Genomic DNA, 19,912 nt, shown 5'->3' on the forward strand with positions numbered 1-19,912 from the left:
CATTTTAACTTACAAATACTGCTTTCAACGAAAGAAATTTAATTTGAATTCCTGTATGTAGACTTTATTGGGCTACTGTACATATTTTGACATTGCCAGTCATTTGACAATTAACATATATTGTCTTTGTAGTATTTGTTGCCGAGACGTTCTCACCAGATTAATACGCCTTGATACAAATTTCTTAATGATTTTTTGTTCATGACTACTTTACATAGAAGTAGTTTTGTAATGACTGACATATAAGTACTTGTTTACGAAATTCAGAAATAATTCATAATAAAATTCATTTAAGCTTTTAATAATTACGTTATTGATAATTCAAATATAATCTACAAATCTAATCCAATTGTTTTTTTTAATTTCTGTCTGCTTTAAGTTTAGTTTTTATTGTTAATGGGGATTTGAAAATAAATAAAAAATAATTTTTTTAAGACAATTTGTAATAGATTTAATAGAAATAACTTATTACTAAGCAAACATATTAGTGACTTATTTAACTCCCTATTTGTAAGCGTTTGTGATAAGTACTTGCCTCAACCGTTTTAAAATAATGAATTCAAATGCAAATTAAAATAAAAACTTTTGATGATAAAATTTTTGTTAATTTAAATCCAATCCCAATTAAAATGTATATACATATGTATAAGTTTGCAATTTCTACATTTTTAATTTGCGAACCCTAAAGTGTATCTATATATTCTGGATCGTTTTAGCTAACGGAGTTAATATAGCCATGTCCGTCTGTATGTTGAACTCAACTTTCCGTAGCCCCCAAATAACTTACACCCATGACTCATACATCAATATTTCTTTTATATTCCCGGTTAATAAAGACAATATTGATATCGAAAGATTTCAAAATTTGTTTAATTTTTTTCCACATTTTTTTTTATTTTTTTAGAAAACTTTTTTTTTTAAATTTTATTATTGAAAAAAATTTATGACAAAAAAATGTTTTTGTTATATACATGTTGACCCCTTATATACATCGTTGGAATGGACTTTGAAATATCTATCATTAGATATCCATATTGTCTGTATTAATGAGTTAGTAATCCATATATATATAAAAAAATAGACCAAAAATCGAGGTTGTCCCGGTTTTTCCCTTATATCTCAGCCATTTTTGGGTCGATCTTCTCGATTTTAAATAGCAACCGAGCCGGAAGAATTTCCGATTATAGATGTATCAATCATATTTGTAAGTTATTTGGGGGCAACATACAGACCGTCAGACAGACATGGCTATATCGACTTCGCTATCTATAACGATCCAGAATATATATACTTTGTGGGGTCGCAAATGAAAAATGTAGAAATTAAATAAAGAGTGAATTCTTAAAGGGATGAATTCAAATATATTTGAAATACTAAGAAATTAGGCCTATGAATTAATTCATTATTAATTCATTTTGTTTTTGTTACAATAACAAAACACATGTTAAATTTCCAATCAAAGTTCTCGTTCGCTATAGAAAAACAGCACATAAGAATTAATTCATTGAAACGTTTGACTTAAACTATAGTGGAGTGGGTCTTAATTAGAAGCTCATAAATTTGATATAAATGTTGCAAATTCAATACAATGTTTTGCGATCGGATCGATCTTAAAAAAATATACAATATATTAAATAATTGAGGGCATAGGGAATCATAAAGTCGGATTTACCATAGGCATGCATCTAAAGTATTTCATTGTGGCTTATTAATTATATATGTCCATATGAGAGAGAATCTTAGAAAGTTGTTATAAATTATATGATGAAATTAGTATTTAAAAAATGTCAACCCTTTTTGAAAACATACATTAGTATTAAATTGTTGCGTCCCTAATAAAGTATAGATAGGTAGGTACAACTGATAAACAAACACGTTTTAGATCACTAAACAACGGAAAATGTGATAACGATGGCAGGTTATCTGAAATATACAACATCACTGTTATAATTTTAATTTCTAATTTAATCATGATAAGATTTCCTACAATCGTCTCGAAATGTCAAATCGTTTTGCAAAATTTCTTACACTTCTTGATACCGTAAACAATATTTGTTTATAATAAACAACAATCCAACAAAGATCCAACTGTTTCAAACAAATATTTAATAATCAAAAGTGTGTGTAATCGCCTCAATTCGCGTCGTCTAGGTTTCGGTGCTCTGTATTTATTATATAAATATAGTAAAATATATGTATATATGTATGTTTTTGCTTTATTTCTATTATTATTGTTACGAGTACATATCATTACTACGAGTATTTTATAGTATCTCAAGCTCATTATCGTATTTATTGGTCAAATTGTTATATGGCCCTTTCGACGTTTATAAAAAAAAATATATATATATGTCTGTTTGTACAATATAATATAAATTAGAATCTGATGAAATTAAGTGCTTTGAATTGCAAACTATGTCTAAATGGAAAGGTTTGGCAAAATATCAAAATTAGTCGTGTACGATCTTTGTTGAATTTCGGATGGATTATTTGGTTTCTTCTCTATAAAAAATAAAAACGGAATTAATATTTTTTTATTCGCATGTGCTGATATTTTTTTATTTTATTATTATTATTCCTGGTAATTATTTAAATTTATTGCTATGAAGACATGAATTAATATGTGGAGAGTTCATTGAATGTTTTCTGTTTGAGAGAACAAGTGTATAATAGAAAAATATGTATAAATAAATCGTGGTAATACCTCAAATGTGCACAATGGAATATTTTTGTATGTATAATTGGATTGGAATTAGTGTGAATTAAATTAAATTAATTAATTATTTCAATTAATTTTGTTTTCATTAATAAAGTGTTTAAATTTAGTGATGATTTTTAACATCTCTTCAAAGTTTAATAACATTTATTTCGAAAAATAAAAAAATACTGACAGAAGATGCTGTTAGATAAAAGTTTTATGACTTTGACTCCAATATTTTATTTAATTGCAAAGAATTTATGTTTTGTTTTTGCAGTAACTTTTATTTTTTTTACAAAATATAATTTGTAAAATAAATATAAGAACTCATGGTACAATCAACCGGGTAGAATTATTAGGGTGAGTTTTCAATTAGTTACATTGTTATGCAGAATTACAGAAACGAAGCAAAATAAAATATTAGATTGTTTCTTTAGATTTACACCACTTGCATCACTTAAATCTTTTATTTTATCTGTTGGCCATTTTGACATTTTGCAAAATTCACATAAGCGGAGTTCAGTATTAAGTGCGTATGGTATTGCATCATTGCAAATGCAACATTGTAAAGGTTTTTGTGTGTATTTTGTTATTGGATTACGGTAAAATTTTGCATTTGCAATGATGCTAGACCATTCGCACTTAACAGTGAATACCGCTATTGTTTTATTCAAAAGAATTGTAAATGTTCTTTTTTTTAAAAGATTTATTTTAAATTAAATTTGAATAAGAAAAATTGTAATATTGCTTACATATGAAAATTATTATATTTTTTGAGTTTTCTTTAGTTTGTATGTATTTGACATTTTATTGAAATTATAATTGAGAACTGCCCTGCAGGAAATGTCAATTGTGAAGCTGTACTGACTAAAGCTGAATTCACCCATGAGTTTCTGAAACATTTTTTGTTCGGAACAATTTTTTTTTTTATATGTAGTTTGAAGTCTCTCTCAAAAATAGAACGTCAAACTACATATAAAAAAAAATGTTCCGAACAAAAACTGTTTCAGAAACTCATGGGTGAATTCAGCTTAACTCACCAGTACTAGTGATATACATATTATACCCCAGATAATGTTATTTGCCATAGACATTTAACATGTGCGTGTCATTGGAAGACTACTACTGACAACAGTACTATTGACTATGTACTTCTTTTGTAGTTTTCTGAAGTAGATGTCGATAATGAAACATATGTACATATTTTAACATTTGACGTTTTATTAAAAAACAAGTAAGAGATCTATATTCGGCTGTGCCGAATCTTATATACCCTTCACCAAATTATACTTTAAAATATTTTTAGGTAAACAAAATTTTTTTTTTTTCTTTCAAAAAAATTTTTTTTTTCGAAATTGTTTTTTAATTTTTTTAAAAAAATTATGAAAAAAAAAATTTGTTGATGAAAAAAAATTCGGGTTAAAAAATATTTTTCCCGATTTTGACCCATTGTAGGTCCAACTTACTATAGCCTTATCTAGATCGTTGCAATGGACTTTGAAATATCTATCATTAGATATCCATATTGTCTATATTAATGACTTAGTAATCCATATATAGATCAAAAATAGGTTGTCCCGGTTGTCCCGGTTTTTTGCTCATATCTCCGTTATTTATGGACCGATTTTTCTGATTTTAAATAGCAAACTTCTCGAAAGCATGTCTGACAGAATTATTGAAGATTTGGATCCCGGAGATAAGTATAATTTGGTGAAGGGTATATAAGATTCGGCACAGCCGAATATAGATCTCTTACTTGTTTTTTAATAAAACGTCAAATGTTAAAATATGTCATTATCGACATCTACTTCAGAAAACTACAAAAGAAGTACATATTTTTTAAATAGCAAACTTCTCGAAAGCATGTCTGACAGAATTATTGAAGATTTGGATCCCGGAGATATCTGGGGTCTTCAGAAAATTGATTTCAACAGACAGACGGACATGGCTTAATCGACTCCGCTATCTATAAGGATCCAGAATATATATACTTTATAGGGTCAGAAATGAAAAATGTAGAAATTACAAACGGAATGACAAACTTATATATACCCTTCTCACGAAGGTGAAGGGTATAAAAAATAAAAAACAAAAAGGTACGAAATTATAACAGTTGGAAGAGTAGTTAAAGAAGAAAAACATGAATTTGAAATGTTTTTCTTCTTTAATTCTTCACCTTCGTGAAAAGGGTATATATAATTTGTAATTTCCACAATATAATTTTTCGACCCTATAAAGTATACATATAACAAACAAATGTATATAACTAAAAAGTCGGACAGAGACTGACTGAGTTACTTATCGATGTTCACGGACATAACTGAAAACGGGTTTTTCAGAATAACTTTTGAATTTGAGGGTGTTTTTGAAATTTTTTGACACCATCGTACCACCGTGTTATTAAGAACTAAAATCAATTTCAAAGGATGAAATTGAAAGAATTTGTTAGGTTGGCAATCAATATTGGGCTAAATATTTCGATAGAATTTGTGTGGTGATAACTTTAAGAAAATTTCATAATCTGTATGTATTTAGATAGGTTAGTAGCAAATTTTCGCAAGTCATAGAAAAGTACTTAGAATACAATGTCAGTAAAGATATTTAACAAATTCAATTGTAAAGATAAGACACACTCAATTGGCCGCCATAAAATTCAAACAAACCCATTTATACCTATAAAAGATTTATATTAAACAATACACATTTGTTACTATACCGCACTCATACAGATACTACGCCTTAATAATGAAAACAATAGGAAAATTTAGATTAATAACATTTTAACAATTGCTTAATTTAGATGAACCTTTAAGAAAAAATCTCATAATATATAATGGCGCCAGGGGGAAATGAACCACCATCAACTTACAGCACAAACATAAATACTGCGTCCGCAACAGTACCGGCGAAAAAAGACGTAAATGTTTTACCGCTACCAAAAGATTTTCAAATATCGGAAGAAACCTCAAGCAGCACAGAAAAGAGCAATAAAATATCATATTTTCAATTGGTAAGTTTTATTTTTATTAGGTACAAGTATAAAAAAAATTGGAGGAACAACAAAAGATGCTGGAATTATTGTCTATGATTTCAGTGAAATTTAACAATATTAACCGATATATATTTTTTTATTTCTTACAGTTTCGTTATTCGACAGTTGGCGAACGATGTCTAATTATAATAGGCGTAATATTAGCATCCCTGGGATCAATTGGTATACCTTATTCCATAGTTATATATGGAGAATTCTCCTCTTTACTGATTGATCGTACTGTGGGTGTGGGTACATCTTCAAATACGTTTATATTGCAAATTTTTGGAGGCGGCAAAAGATTGTAAGTGTACTTAGCAAAATCAAATATTAGAGTCATATTAATTCAGGCGCGGATCAAGGTCAACCATTTGGGAGGGGGGAAATTAAAATTTGTTCTACACTTTTCTTAATTTTTAATTTTTTATATGAAAACTTTTTGGTTTTGGGGGATCCGGATCCGCGCCTGCATTAATTACATATATTTATATGTTTATCTGTTGTAGAACGAATGCTTCGTACGAAGAAAATATGCAGGCTATTAGAGATGACTCTGCAGCATTTGGCCTAGGAAGTTTAGCCGGCGCTTTGCTCGAGTTGATTGTTTTAGCTATAGCTGTAAATATTTTAAATAGAGTGGCTCTTAATCAGGTTTGTATATAAATTTGTATGTAAACGTTAACAACATTATGCTATTTATACATTTCAGATTGGACGTGTAAGAAAACTATTTCTAGAGGCCATTCTTAGACAGGATATGTCTTGGTTTGATACATCATCGGGAAATAATTTCGCCAGCAAAATGACTGAGTAAGTGTGGCACCTACATATACATATTTCAATAGCAGACTTTATAAATATAATGCCATTCTTGATTTTCCTCTTGTATCCAGGGACTTGGACAAAATGAAAGAAGGCCTTAATGAAAAGATCGCAATTTTTATATTCCTCATAATGACGTTTGTGTTGGCAATTATAGCCTCATTCTTGTATGGCTGGAAACTAACATTAGTTGTGATTAGTTGTTGTCCCTTCATCATAATATCCACCGCTATGGTTGCTAAAATTCAAAGTTCATTGACGCAAAAGGAACTACAAGCGTATGCGGGAGCTGGAGCCGTTGCTGAAGAGGTATTCGCCGGCATTCGTACCGTATTTGCTTTTAGCGGTGAACGCAAAGAAGAAGAAAGGTTTTCTAAACTATTAGTGCCGGCCGAAAAGACGGGACGCAAGAAAGGTCTGTACTCGGGCATTGGGGCCGGCGCAATGTGGTTTATTATCTATTGCTGTTATGCCATTGCAATGTGGTACGGCGTAAAGTTGATTGTAGCTGAACGCTATGATGTGGATAGACATTACACCCCGGCTGTGTTGGTGATTATATTGTTTGGTGTCATCATGGGCGCCCAGAATTTAGGATTCTCTTCTCCTCATGTTGAATCATTTGCTACAGCCAGAGGTGCTGGCCAAAATATATTCTCCATCATTGATCGCAAATCAAACATTGATCCTTTAGATGCCAAGGGCGATAAACCCAACGATGTAATCGGCAACATAGAGTTTAATCAAATTTATTTTCGTTACCCGGCACGACCTGATGTCGAGGTTCTGAAGGGTCTGTCTTTGAAAATAAAGCCAGGCCAGACGGTGGCTTTTGTGGGCCCTTCTGGCTGTGGCAAATCCACTACTTTACAGTTGATGCAAAGATTCTATGATCCTCTTCAGGGAACGGTTAAGATGGATGGTCGTGATCTGCGCGATTTAAATGTATCATGGCTGCGTTCCCAAATTGGAGTAGTGGGCCAGGAACCAGTACTCTTTGCCACCAGCATTGAAGAAAACATACGCTATGGAAAACCAGATTGTTCTATGGCCGATATAGAAAATGCTGCACGAACTGCCAATTGCCATGATTTTATTGTCAAACTACCACATGGCTATAAAACTCTGGTGGGCGAACGTGGTGCTCAAATGTCGGGAGGACAAAAACAACGTATTGCTATTGCCAGAGCCATTGTCAGAGATCCCAAAATTTTGCTATTAGATGAAGCCACTTCTGCCCTAGATCCCACATCAGAGAAACGTGTACAGGATGCATTAGAAGTGGCCAGTAAAGGAAGAACGACACTCGTAGTATCGCATCGTCTTTCCACCATAACAAATGCCGACAATATTGTATTCGTCAAAGATGGTGTTGTGTCTGAACAAGGCACTCATGATGAGCTAATGGCCAAGAGGGGTTTATACTATCAGCTTGTTAAAATTTCACAACGTACCGAAGACACTTTGGAGGATAAAAAAGGCATGTCTCTAAAGAACGCAAACAAACAACAAAACAGCGACGATGAGGAGGACGAGGACGAAGTCAGTGAAGTGGAAGACGATTTGGAGCAAAATGTAAAGGACATTAATAAGACCGTGGGAGAAACAATTAAGAAAAGTAAGTGCATTGTGTTCAATTTGAAATATTATCCTAATATTTTCTGTATGTGAATTTAGAAAAGCGTAAGAGTAAAAAAACGAAGATCGATGAAGAGGAAAAATACAATATTTCCATTAGCCAATTAATGAAATTAAATGCTCCTGAGTGGCGTTACATTCTTATAGGGTGTATAGCAGCAATGTTGCATGGTGCTACCTTTCCAATATGGGCTGTTTTGTTTGGTGATTTCTTTGGAGTAAGTAAATCCAATAAGCCGCAATCGACCGATACCATCATAGTAATCCGGATCAATGCGGCAGAGTTATTGAATAATACCTCACTTATACCATTTTTATTCCATTTTAACATCTTTCTCTTTAACATCATATTCAGCCCAATTATGAATAAAAAATTTCCCGGGAGTTTGTTCCCCGGGAGTTTTTCCCATTGTATTTGAAAAAAAAAATTAGAAAAGGGAAAAAACTCCCGTGGAATTTTTATTCATAATTGGGCTGATTGGAATATATATGCAGATTATCATTTACATAGTTGGATATTATTAACCTTTGTATTCTCCCTACAGATCTTATCCGATGAAGATGATGCATACGTACAGTCTGAATCGATTTTCTTTTCGTACATGTTTCTTGTCATTGGCATAATCGCCGGTTTGGGTACTTTAATTCAAACGTATGCCTTTAACACGGCAGGTGTTAAAATGACATCGCGTCTAAGAAAAACCGCTTTCCGTACACTTCTAAAGCAAGAAGTGGCCTATTTTGACGATGACAACAATTCTGTGGGTGCTTTATGTTCTCGATTGGCAGGAGATTGTTCCAATGTTCAGGGAGTAAGTGAAATGAAAGAAAACCATATGTAATTAATAATAATTAATTATTTTCCTTAAGGCTACTGGTGCCAGAATCGGTATTATTGTACAGGCCATATCTACCTTAGCTGTTGGTGTGGTGGTAGCATTTATATATTCATGGAATTTGACTTTGGTTACTTTGGTCACTGTGCCATTTGTCTGTCTCTCGATATACTTGGAAGCCAAAGTTATGGAATCTAGTGCCATGGCCGAAAAGGCAGCCGTTGAGAAGGCATCGCAAGTGGCTGTAGAAGCCATTGCAAATGTTCGTACAGTTGCTAGTTTGGGTCAGGAGCGAAATGTTTTGGAACGTTATTCAGTTCATATTGATTTAGTGGAAAAAGCCTGCATAAAGAAATTAAGATTTCGAGGTTTTGTATTTGGTCTAGGCCAAGCGTCTCCATTTCTGGCTTACGGTCTATCGTTGTATTATGGTGGCATGTTGGTGGCCAATGGTGAAGTTAACTATGAGGATATTATAAAGTAAATGCGCTGCAAATTAAAAACTATTTCAAAGCGAATAATGTACTTTTTACACTATTTATTGTTTTAGGGTTTCTGAGGCTTTGATCTTTGGTTCTTGGATGTTGGGCCAGGCTTTGGCTTTTGCTCCCAATGTTAGCGAAGCGGTAATATCGGCTGGCCGTCTTATGAAACTGTTTGATCGTATACCTAACATGCATAATCCACAAGATAAACCGTTTAATACTGCAGATGTAAGTCACAAAATTTCTCATTACCATTCATCCATTAACAATATGTTTTTCGATTTTAGAAAACGGAGGGTAACATCACCTATGAAGATGTGAACTTTGAATATCCCACCCGCAAAGGTATACCAATTTTACAGAACTTTAATTTGGAAATCGAAAAAGGCACAACAGTTGCTTTGGTGGGCCCATCAGGCTCTGGAAAATCTACATGTGTGCAATTACTACTGCGCTACTATGATCCTATTAGTGGATCAGTGAATTTGAGCCAAACTCCAACAACCGAATTCTCATTCGACACTCTACGCTCAAAAATGGGCCTCGTTTCGCAGGAACCTGTACTATTTGATCGCACGATAGCCGAAAATATTGCATATGGCAACAACTTCCGCGACGATATTCCCATGGCTGAAATAATAGAAGCAGCTAAGAAGTCAAACATTCACAATTTCATAACATCTTTGCCACAGGGTTATGCCACATCGCTGGGTAGCAAAGGTACCCAGTTGTCGGGCGGGCAAAAGCAACGTATTGCCATAGCCCGAGCCATGGTAAGGAATCCCAAGATCCTTATTCTAGATGAGGCTACTTCGGCTTTGGACATGGAAAGTGAAAAGGTTGTACAAGAAGCCTTAGATGCGGCACGAAGTGGTCGTACTTGTGTAACCATTGCCCATCGTTTGACAACAGTCCGTGATGCCGACTTAATTTGTGTGCTGAAGAAGGGCGTGGTCATCGAACATGGTACCCACGATGAATTGATGGCACTAAGGGGAATGTATTATGATTTGTACATGATGCAACAAGTTGCCTAAACCAAGTATTATAGTTTCAAAACTCTTATAAAATACATAAAATTAATTGTGATATATTTTCTATTAAGACGAACAAACTTAAGATATTTCTAAATAAAATTGTTTTGCCTTCGGTTTAAAAATAAAAACTATTTTTGGAAATTGGTTTTTTACCAAAAACAATTCAGATTGCTACATTATTCAGCTTTTTCGAATCTTACCGGTATTTTTATAGCCTTCACCATGAGTGGCAAGACGTTTTTTTTACTAATAATTTAAAAAAAAATTAAAAACTATGTATTTCGAAAAAAAGACGGCCATCGCTTAATCAATTCCGCTATATAAGGATCCGGAATATATACTGTATATGTCCCTAAATAAATATAGAAACTTAATGAGAAAATACAAACGAAATGAAATTCTGCAATTAATTTGTTTGGCGATGGTTTGATTTGTCGAAAACATCAGAAACATCAAACCCATTTATAATTAAATATTATTTTTATAAAATTCTTTAATTTTGTACAATTCTATAGCTTGCAAAATATAAAATATGTTACAGATACATCTAATTGAGTGTGGTAACTAAATAGGCAGTAAAAATAATTAATTTATTAAAAGTAGCAGTAACCAGTTGCTTAAGAAATTCCTATAAATGGGAATCCTTCATTATGCCAGGATTAGCCAAAGCATTTTTGCGTTCTTGTATAGCAAAGCTTAATTTGCGGAATGGACCCAACGGTAGACCAAGAGATTTTAAATCAGCTTCGGTTAACAGCAATAATGTGTCCAAATCAATTTGTTGCTTTTGAAAACTGAAATAAATATATAGTTAGAAATCAATACATAAGAGATTTTTTGAAAATCTTACATAGGTAAATATTCCTCCAAGCCCCAGACGCAAAGAAACCGCTGTATAGGCCCCCCAGCTACATCTTGATCGTCATCTTCGTCACTGTAGGCTTCCGCCCCATCCGAATCGGAATCAGTAAGATTTAAGAATGATCTCTGTTTTCCCGAACGAGATTTTGAGCTAATTGAATTGGTGCGAGTCGAAGGTTGTGTCGTAGCATCTTGGTCCATAGTGTAGGCATCGTTGTTGAGTTGACTCAGGGCGGCCGTTACGGATCTACGAAAAGCGATGCTACCCAACATTGGCCGATCAAATAAGCCTGTGGGCCTTTGCAAAGTCATTTCAGACCTCAAATGATCACTGGACTCATTGTCAGCCAAAATGTCGGGTTGTGAAAATGATCTGGACAGAGTACCATAGCCTGTTTTACTATTTGCATGATCTGTATCAGAATTGCAAGATTCTTCCACCTCAAATAGCCCACTTATTTTTCCTCGCTTTCCATTGTCCTCATTCGAACTAAATGTGCCCACATAGAGAACTTCAGAATCTCTTTGTACACCACTTAACGAGGTTATAGTACGCCTGCCATCTGGTTCAATTTCTCCAATTTTAAAACCGCTGTCCACCATTCCGGTACAGCCTTTCATTTTCGACACGGTATTTCCTTTGCGACTGGCAACAGAACCACCACAACTGCCCGAACCCGTTTGTACCAATTCACTGAATTTAACACCACCGCCACTAACTGAGCCATTTGTAGGTCCTGGTGACACCTCTTTGGCTACTTTATGCAGATTTCCTTGACTTGACCAAATTTTCTGCTTAAGTGTTGACAACATTTTGCCAGATTTACCACCATTTGTCGGCGAAATAGATGATTTCAGTTCTTTAAAGTCTTGATCCTGTTTCTGTTGACGTTTCATGTATTCCTTAATGCGTTTTTCGCAATTCTTCTCCGCAACTTCTTTCATAGCTTTAGCTTTTTTCCTGCAAAAATTTCATATTAGATTAGTATTCGGACATACTACTACAAAATTATTAATAATTTTTGTAATACCTGTCGTTAGCTTCGAAATTTGCAGTAGCTGCATCCAAATAACGTAAAATTTCATCACGATTATTAATTGCTGCCAAATCTTTGGCACTATGTTTGTCTATATCCAGAGCATAGATATTGACACCAAATTTAACCAAAAAATCTACACAACGTAAATGTCCCTTGGCCGATGCTAAATGCAAGGCCGTATTGCCAAACTGGTCACATTTATCGGGGTCGCCACTGAAAAAATAAAAATAAATGTTTAAACAGATTAGATCCAATTCTAAGCTTAATTTAGTTGTGGGTATCGCGATATTTACCCTCTGCCACAAAGTAAGCGTAGTGCCTCTAAATGTCCTTCAAATGATGCCCATAATACTGGAGTCATGGAATCATCATCTTTCGAATTTGTATCTTTGCGTGTGGCCTCTTTCAGTACGTCCAAAAGACCATCTTTAGCTGCCCTAAAATTATAAACAAATTTAGGTGAATAAAGATTTGGGGAGAAAAACAATTTTAAGTTAATCGCGGTTTTTTGCTTTTGAATATAACGGATATTTTGATATATCAATCATGTATGAAAGTTATTTGGTGTCATCGGAAAGTTGATTTCAACAGACAGACATGGCTATATCGACTACGCTATCTAAAATGCCCATGTATATAATTTATTGGGTCGCAAATGAAAAAATTTAGAAATTATAATTAACAATTTTACCGGAATTGACCCATTGTACATCCAAATTTATAAGTTGCTTTGAAAAAGTCTTTGAAATGTATTATGTATCCCAGATGTTGTTAAAAATATCAAATATATGCCAATTACAAGCCACGCCTACTTGAAAATAGACGTCGCCTATAAATAATTTAAATTTTTTGAACAGTTTTAATAGAGTCCAAAATCCGGCCTTAAAAAAAGATTTGGATGATTATTTCAACATTGAATGTGTTTTTTTTTATCTGGGTGTTTCACAAAGTTAATTTTTGCTAATGTGTTTTAATATCTGTAAATTAAATTATAAGTACGACCGAAATTTTGGTTTGGCTTAAGCATATCTCAGCTATTTATGAACCGATTTTCAATACTCAATTCTAAGGTCACTATCTGAGGATTATTTTGTAATTCGATTGGAAAGAAAAAATTTTCGAAACTTTTCTTTTCGTTTCAATATAAATTTTTAAGATATTTTTTTTATATCAACCATCAAAATATTTGTCGCAGACCTACATAGACGATCTAGAATTTTGATAAGTCATTCCGTTTGTAATTTCTACATTTTTCATTTCCGACCCTATAAAGTATATATGTATATTCTGGATCCTTATAGATAGCGGAGTCGATTAAGCCATGTCCGTCTGTCTGTCTGTCCGTCTGTCTGTTGAAATCAATTTTCTGAAGACTCCAGATATCTTCGGGATCCAAATATTCAATAATTCTGTCAGAAATGCTTTCGAGAAGTTTGCTATTTAAAATCATCAAAATCGGTCCATAAATAATGGAGCTATAAGCAACAAACCGGGACAACCTGATCTGATTTTTGATCTATATCTGGATTACTAAGTCATTAATATAGACAATATGGATATCTAATGATAGATATTTCAAAGTCCATTGCAACGATGTAGATAAGGCCATAGTAAGTTGGACGTACAATGGGACAAAATCGGGAAAAATATTTTTTAACCCGAATTTTTTTTCATCAAAAATTTTTTTTTTTCATATATTTTTTTTTCAAAAAAAAAAAAAATTTTAAAAAATTTTTTTTAAAAAATTTGGAAAAAAAATTAAAAAACAATTTCAAAAAAAATTAAATTTTGTTTACCTAAAAATATTTAAAAAAAATTATTTTAAAGTAGTAGGGTAGTGAAGGGTATATAAGATTCGGCACAGCCGAATATAGCTCTCTTACTTGTTTATATTAAAAATGGGCAATATCGGTCCATGATTTTTTTCCGGAGATACAAATATCCCCCCGGAATACTGTTTTTGTATTCATAAATATGTTGATTATGCGACAAACCTGATAAATATTTCCACAAATTAGTTCTAAGTTCATACTTTGAAATTATACTGTAAAGTATGTCTAAAATCGAGCATAATTTTTCCCTAGTCCCATACAAGGTACCTCTCAGAAAATAACTTGAACATTCATAATTGTCTTATAATAATTAATATCGTGATGAAATTGAACATAAAATAGTTTTATATGAAACTAAATCTTTTTAATAACTTTTGTGAGAATCGGTCCATAATTGAATCGTTTATTTCAAAAACCAGTCAAACAACAAATTATTGATTTTGAAAACTTCCTAACAACCTAAAATTACCTTTACAAAATTTATACATATTTTTTCCTATGAAAGTTATCCATTTTTGTAACTGTTTGATAAACATAAAACTTTTTTATTTATATTAACATTATATTAATATTATAATTATATTAACAAAATATGCGCCGTTATTCAGTCTTTCCTATAGTTTTATCAGTTTTAAAAAGAGTAAATTATTTTTTGTATGAGAGTGTTATTTTGTTGTAAACGTCAAAATGAAAATTCATGTTTTCTAATATATTTGACAAGTAAAAATTTGGGTTAAATACCGATTAGAAATATATTAATATCTACTATTTAAATCAGGTTTTATTTCTGAAATCGCATGATTTGTTGAAAATTGATTTAAGAAATAGTAAAATGCCATAAAACATTCAAAGTCGTTTTTCTCGAAACGACTTTTTTTGAATTATGACGTTGTTGTAGCAAATGAGCGATATGTATATTTTAAAAATAATATAAAGTTTGCACTTGACTGGTTTCTGAAACATACAACCATCACTATTGTTAATTTCATACGAAAAATTCTAATATTATTAGGAACTTTGACAAATGAACTTTTCAAAGATTTTAACATCAAATTCATATACATTGTACATATTTTTGGTCTCAAATAACTATTCGTCATCATACACTCGTTCTACTATGCATTCTGCTTGCGTCATATCCAACCAAGTAGGGCCTAGTATTCCATAGTATGAAATAAATTACTTGACTTCTTTCTGCACTAAACACGGATTTCTCGGCTTTACTTCACCATAATAGGGGACAGTATTTTTTTGGTTTTGCATTAAACGATACATTTTATAGGGTATTCATTTAGATAGGGTATTCAATCGATTAACCGTTAATTGGTTAACCGATTAATTTTGGACGGTTAACTGTTCGAATAATTTAAAATTGCCGATTTTCAAATAACAAATAAACCGATTAATTTGTCTCGGTTAACCGATTAACCGAAATTCCTTTTTTTTGCACTTTAACATATTTTTTTGTATGTTTTTTCTGTTTTGATTCAAATACAAAACAAAGGATTTTATATATATTGGATATATCATGCTTTCGATCTAACAAACATCTACAATCAGCGAGAGAGTTTTTTTTCAAGTAATGTTTTATTCTAAAAAAAATCTTTTAAAAGAATATTTAAATTATATTCTTTTTTTAAAAGATGATTTCTGAAGATCTCACTAAAATCATGAAAAAATCACATGTGTATACAAAATGTATCTCAAATACCATATTTGCTATTATTTTTCGTTGAATTGTTATGTTTTGTTTGTTTTTTATGTTTTTGCACACAAAATTTGTTGTTGTATTTTCAATTTAAAATTATTATTCGGTTAATCGATTAAACCAGAAACCCGATTAATTGAATACCCTAGTAATAGCTCAATAACTCAATGTGAGATTTTTTTGTTGCTTAACTTGTTTTCAAAATAAACGATTCCACCCATATAACCCCAATATCAGACAAATATTTTATTGTCTCATATTGATGGTGGGTATATAAAATTCGGCACATCCGAATACAACACACTTGTTAATATTGAAAATAGCTGTTGATCAAGTCTTTCACATGATATGGTTGATTAAAGTGTCGGATGAGAAAAAATAAAAAAAAATTGTGAAATTTTCAAAAAATCAGCAAAAATGATGGGGAAAACTTTGTTTGTTTTTAAAAATACACACTTAAAATTTGTTTGTGGTATAAAACATTATTTGTACATCTGCTAAATTCATTTATTTATTTGCAAAAAAAAAATTTTTTTTTTTTAATTTTTGAAAGAATTTTTCCAACATAAATAGCTGCTGATCCAGTCTTTCAAAGAAAAAAAAATTAAAGCAAAACTTCTATTCTAAAAAATATCATATAAAAATCATTTAATTTTCTTCACTTGACTTTGACAGTGTACTCAGTTTTTTTTTAATTTCTTTAAATTAATTTTTGCCTTTTTGGCCAGCTTAATGCAACATACGGACAGACGGACATCTTTAAATCGACTCTGATATCTATAAGGATCCAGAATGTACTATATTGATGTCGCAAATTAACATTACCACTCATAGGGAAGGCTATAACAACACATTATTCAATATTAAAAGATAAAGGAGATACTAGGTACTTACTTGTGAAAACGATCTGAAGACATTCTTAAGTAAAGATGTTTGTTCGTTTGTTTGTTTGTATGTTCGTGCTCTACCACAAACTGCAAACAACAGAATACCAGTAAGTACAGCAACAAAAAATAAAAACCTGTAGCAATTTAGTTCTCCAGTAGCAGAGTAACACTTTCCTTTTTTACTGCAAGTATCAACAAACTCTAAATGAAATGAATGTCTCCGTCCACCACATACGACGCAGACAGACAATAAAAATAACAGCAGCAGCTACAACAACAGCAACTCATTAATGGGCCAAAACTTTAAAAAAAAAACCTAGTTTTGTTTGTTACGATCAGTGGCACGTTTAGCCAGTCAGTCTGTTTGTAAATTTAATACAACTTGCACGTTTTCTTTGGTTTTTGTTGTAGTAAATAATTTAGGTTGACACTCGTATCCAACAATTCTTAATACCCACAGTGGGTAAGGGTTTTAATAAATAAAGTCTAGCAATCACTATATTTAAACCGAAACAAACTACATACTACACATGTATGTATGTATTTAAATTGCGTGTTTTTTTTGTTAAAAAAAAGCAGTACAATAATCGTGTAGTCGAACATGTTGCATTTGAATGTTGTTGCTTGCTAATGCTATTGTTTTTGTTGCATCTTTATAGTTTTGGATGTTCAGTGAACTATTAATTTTGTTACAACTACTACAACCACAAGTAAATTATTTGTAAATATTCATGTTTGTGCTGTTACAGTGGTTCTTAATTATTTCACTAAATATGATTTTAGGTGAATGCATTTCTCTGTCAATTTTATATCGAATGTGTAGATCTTAAATCTATACAAAATATAACATTTTAATAAATGTTTATTAAAACAATGGAAACTTCTGCAAAAAAAAAATAAAAATTTAATTTAATAAAAATTAAAAACTGGGACACTGAAAAAAGAATCAGGATTTTCCGCCGCTATCACACATTAGGGTCTGTAGTTTTGGTTCAAACGGAATGTAGGCGCAGGTTGGGCGGCGATCCTCCGAGTATATGGACCATTATGAAACTAGTCAATAATTTTGCAGAGCATGGGACAGTCGCTAGAAGGCCTTATAATCGAATTATCGCATATGGAGTGGTTCCAACCCAGAAATACTCCATGTGAAGGAATTGCATCCAAAACGCGTCACAGTGTGCTATGCACTTTCTTCACGCTGTATTGTCGGGCCATAATTCTTTGAACAAAATGGACAAAGCGTTATGGTTACTGGATACTGTTACTTGAGCATGCTAAAATAATCTTTCTATCCGAAACTACGCCGAAAGAGCATTTCTTTCAACTCTGTGTGGTTTCATAACTCACCAGGTTATGGCCGAATTACTCAGAAAATTTCCTAGCAGACTCATTTCAAGAAACTAAACCTTCCGTTAACCCCCCTTTTGAGGCTAATGTAAATATGAAGTTTATAAATCGCTAACTACAAATGTGGTTTAACTAAAACAATCAATTTGAGCGACAATAGCTGCTATTCCAGCCTCAACATTGAGGGGAGTAATGAACAACTTTTTGCTAAGTTTCCGCACCTGCATCAACGTGCAGGTCGTCCATTTAAATTCAATTATCTTTAAGACTAAGTTTGTGGGCAAGGGGTTGAAGAGGTAGAGTGTGTTTTACACAGGTTTAGGTTAGTTCAAAAGAGAATGAGAAAAATGTCTGCCTTTCAATTTCTGCATTGCAAAAGGGGACTAATCAAACTATTTTTAATACAATTCAATGGGCTTTCAAATGAAAACAGATTGAATGATGTCCCCGCGAAAATAATTCTTATTTCTTAAAAATCAACATTCAATTTAATGCGAATGTTTATAATACGAAGATTCTATAAAATTCGAAAAAAAACCTTTATATTGAGATATCCTTCTATTTAAAGTTATATTAAATGATCTTTTAACATTGACATTTTTCATTCATAATAAAAAAAATATTTAAAACCCATTAAGAACCTCTGTTTCAGCACTTCATGTCATTAGTGGTACGTTTTACTCTACTCTGTATTCATACATAAGTATATGTAGGTACATACAATGTAAGTAAGTATCTTATGAATACTATGAAATTTACTCAACCATTACTATGGTTAGTTACCACTCTAGCATTTCTAGAGGTCTTTGTTGTGTATTTTATTTTATTTGTTTTGTTATTTTGATGGGACAAGTTCAAAGTGTCATCATAACGTTAATTTATTATTTCCATGGAACTAAAATTTGTTTTTCTTTTTCGTTTTTATATTTTATTATTGTTGCCTGCAAAACTTGTACTGCTGCCACAGATCGTGAGTGATCACTTGAAAACTTTCAATTTGAATTTTATAAAATAAATACACACAGACACACACTTTATTTTCAATTTGTACAACGTTTCAATATTTTTCTTTTTTCTTGGTTAAAGTCGTTTTTAACGATACGCGCGTTTTCCCGGTCTAACTTCTATCGACGAAGAGTGCAAGAACTTGACTAAATTTAAAGTTGGCTTATTGTATGAGTTTAAGCCTAATAAGTACGTATTTTACTTTGTTTGTACTCATAGAAATACAGTGAACAGAGTGATTATATTACATATGAGAGGAGAGTCATATATTCCGACTTGAAGTCGACTTCGGTTGATGATGAGGAGTAGTGAAGTGTTTAAGACTGTCCTTATCAGAAATTAATGTTGTTCTAACATGTTTTTTTAATGTTCAAATTGTATCTAAAAATTGTTATCACATTGATAACAGTTCTTCGAATGATTCACACAAATGTTATTACTTTTTGAGAAGCTGTTTTCTCAAAATTTGTTCACAAAAAGTTACTTTAAATGTAAAATGCTCTCCAGAAAAGTTGTTACAAAACGTATCGGACTTCTTGATGTCGCAACTAGGAACTGTAAATATGCATGAAAAGGATGTACTATATTGCACATATTACTTAAAACATAAATCTATGATAACTGTCTTTTTTAAAAATATTCCTGCATGATTTCCATACAAATAATACACAAATAATACACA

At 32.0% G+C, this 19,912-nt stretch overlaps 2 protein-coding genes across 3 annotated transcripts; one reads left to right on the top strand and one right to left on the bottom strand.

Annotated features, from left to right (window-relative positions):
• The first annotated feature begins 2,443 nt into the window (after positions 1–2,443).
• On the top strand, positions 2,444–10,678 carry Mdr49 (Multi drug resistance 49). The gene is made up of 11 exons (XM_065511008.1): positions 2,444–2,581; positions 5,499–5,708; positions 5,840–6,033; positions 6,236–6,380; positions 6,439–6,539; positions 6,623–8,169; positions 8,229–8,407; positions 8,735–9,001; positions 9,060–9,505; positions 9,576–9,738; positions 9,798–10,678. The coding sequence occupies exons 2-11, from the start codon at positions 5,532–5,534 to the stop codon at positions 10,545–10,547; spliced, it is 3,969 nt and encodes a 1,322-aa protein (XP_065367080.1). The 5' UTR covers positions 2,444–2,581; positions 5,499–5,531; the 3' UTR covers positions 10,548–10,678.
• Positions 10,679–10,945: 267 nt separating this feature from the next.
• Sans (SAM_USH1G_HARP domain-containing protein Sans) lies at positions 10,946–19,134 on the bottom strand. 2 transcript variants are annotated; one of them, XM_065511911.1, is made up of 6 exons: positions 18,947–19,134; positions 16,883–17,057; positions 12,742–12,885; positions 12,440–12,661; positions 11,398–12,369; positions 10,946–11,341 (listed from the first exon to the last, which is right to left on the bottom strand). In XM_065511911.1, exons 2-6 carry the CDS (start codon positions 16,903–16,905, stop codon positions 11,176–11,178), a joined length of 1,527 nt encoding a protein of 508 aa, XP_065367983.1. In that variant the 5' UTR covers positions 16,906–17,057; positions 18,947–19,134; the 3' UTR covers positions 10,946–11,175. The 2 variants fall into 2 exon arrangements, with proteins under 2 accessions (XP_065367983.1, XP_065367984.1); XM_065511912.1 differs by lacking the exon at positions 18,947–19,134 and having other exon boundaries at positions 16,883–17,137.
• Between the last annotated feature and the right edge of the window lie 778 nt (positions 19,135–19,912).

The sequence above is a fragment of the Calliphora vicina genome, chromosome 5 (assembly GCF_958450345.1).
Source record: "Calliphora vicina chromosome 5, idCalVici1.1, whole genome shotgun sequence".
NCBI lineage: Eukaryota > Metazoa > Arthropoda > Insecta > Diptera > Calliphoridae > Calliphora > Calliphora vicina.